General features: G+C 40.9%; 1 protein-coding gene across 1 annotated transcript in view; it reads left to right on the forward strand.

Annotated features, from left to right (window-relative positions):
• Positions 1-1,549, forward strand: part of ush2a (Usher syndrome 2A (autosomal recessive, mild)) — a 120,259-nt gene that overhangs the window by 59,364 nt on the left and 59,346 nt on the right. The window contains exon 26 of the mRNA XM_031846206.1: positions 1,285-1,411. Coding sequence (XP_031702066.1) covers positions 1,285-1,411 — 127 coding nt within the window. The remainder of the gene's footprint in view (positions 1-1,284; positions 1,412-1,549) is intronic.

Here is a 1,549-nt window from a genome sequence, read left to right on the forward strand (position 1 = left end):
TCCCCCCATGTTGTCTTGTTAAGTAGAGCTGTCTAGCATTGGTAGTAAAGATGTCAGAGGCTGATATACTCTGGCATTCATACATTTATTGATCTCATCATTAAATCTTCATCACTGAGTGTGTAACTGTGTGTGGATGTATATGTTATCAGTGTGTTTGTGTGAGTGTGCACGTACCCGTTACTCTTGTTTTACTACATTACTCTTCGCCCACTTGCTAAAAGCTGATCACAACAATGATGTCATGCTTAACAGGGAGCAAAAAGCCCTGTAACAACACTTTGATGATTATATGTGCATGTTCATGTCCTTTTGAGGGGGGGGGGTGTATGATGCGTGTCATCGATCCTTAATGTCTAACCTTGTTCACACAACGGAGGGATAAAGAAGCGATAATTTGAAATGTTACAAAGTAAGGGTGTTCGATTGCACTGTGATTTGAAAAGTGGCCTCTTTTGAGATGGAGGTCATAGATTTACTTTAGCTTATTACTGTAAAACACATAGTTGTGAGACCTATGGTCATAGGATGTCTTCACAACACAATGTGTGTATTGTAGATGCAGCGCTGTCCAAAGTACTGAAACGGAGCAACAAGCACAGTTTGTTAATTTGCTTGATTTCCGTGGTGGTAAATAAAAGTTTTCCTCCTTATTCCATTTTCCTTCCATTGTAGCAATCCACAGACGGAAGAGACACAACAACAGAGAGAGCTGTAAACCTCAAACAGCTGTTATACACGCCGCAAACACCTGTTTCTACGTGCTCTCTCTGCTAATTTTAAAGAAATGTTCATGAATTAAAATATCTAGTGCTCTGATAGTGCTTTGTTTTTATGTGAATGCTCTGATCAATACATGTAAGTTTGATGTTGAACAGTAGCCGTATGTTGTTATATAGTCTTTCTTAGGCTGTCATTAAGATGCTGCTCCGATGGTCCCGCAAATTTGGACGTGCAACTTGGTCTACTATGGTTATCACACACACTAAGCAGATTGATTGAAAGCACATGAGTAGTTTTCAAAATTGTTTCAGTAGTATTAATAATAGGCTGATATCTATAACAAAATAGCTATACCTATTTATCGTGATTTATTGAAGTCGGCACCCCCCTATGGCACAAATGGGATGATCCTTTGTTTCATAAACACATTTTCCCGCCACTGCCTCAGTTGAATCGGGCTCCTTCGATTGCATCATCAAATAGTCGACGGGTCGGGGTCACCCCAAGTATATCTGTTTAAATTCTTGCTTGTAATGTGGGTTTATGTGTTTGTGTGTGTAGGGCTCAGCGGTGGCTGTGAGTGTACAGGGTGATGGAGGGCGCCGCTACAATGATGGACAATGGCACAGCATCATAGCAACAAGGCGAGGGGCCGTGGGAACAATCGTTGTAAACAATCAATACAGAGGTAACTCTTCTCATATTCATACTGACCACTGTGTGTATGTTTTTCAGTGTGTGGGCGTATGAGTGTAAATGAGAGTGCATTTGTTTCTCGTCCATACATGCGAGGATGTGCACCTATGCTTGGATATGAATAGCTTGT

This window comes from Anarrhichthys ocellatus, unplaced genomic scaffold (genome assembly GCF_004355925.1).
Source record: "Anarrhichthys ocellatus isolate YVR2014 unplaced genomic scaffold, GSC_Weel_1.0 scaffold6, whole genome shotgun sequence".
Taxonomy (NCBI): Eukaryota; Metazoa; Chordata; class Actinopteri; order Perciformes; family Anarhichadidae; genus Anarrhichthys; species Anarrhichthys ocellatus.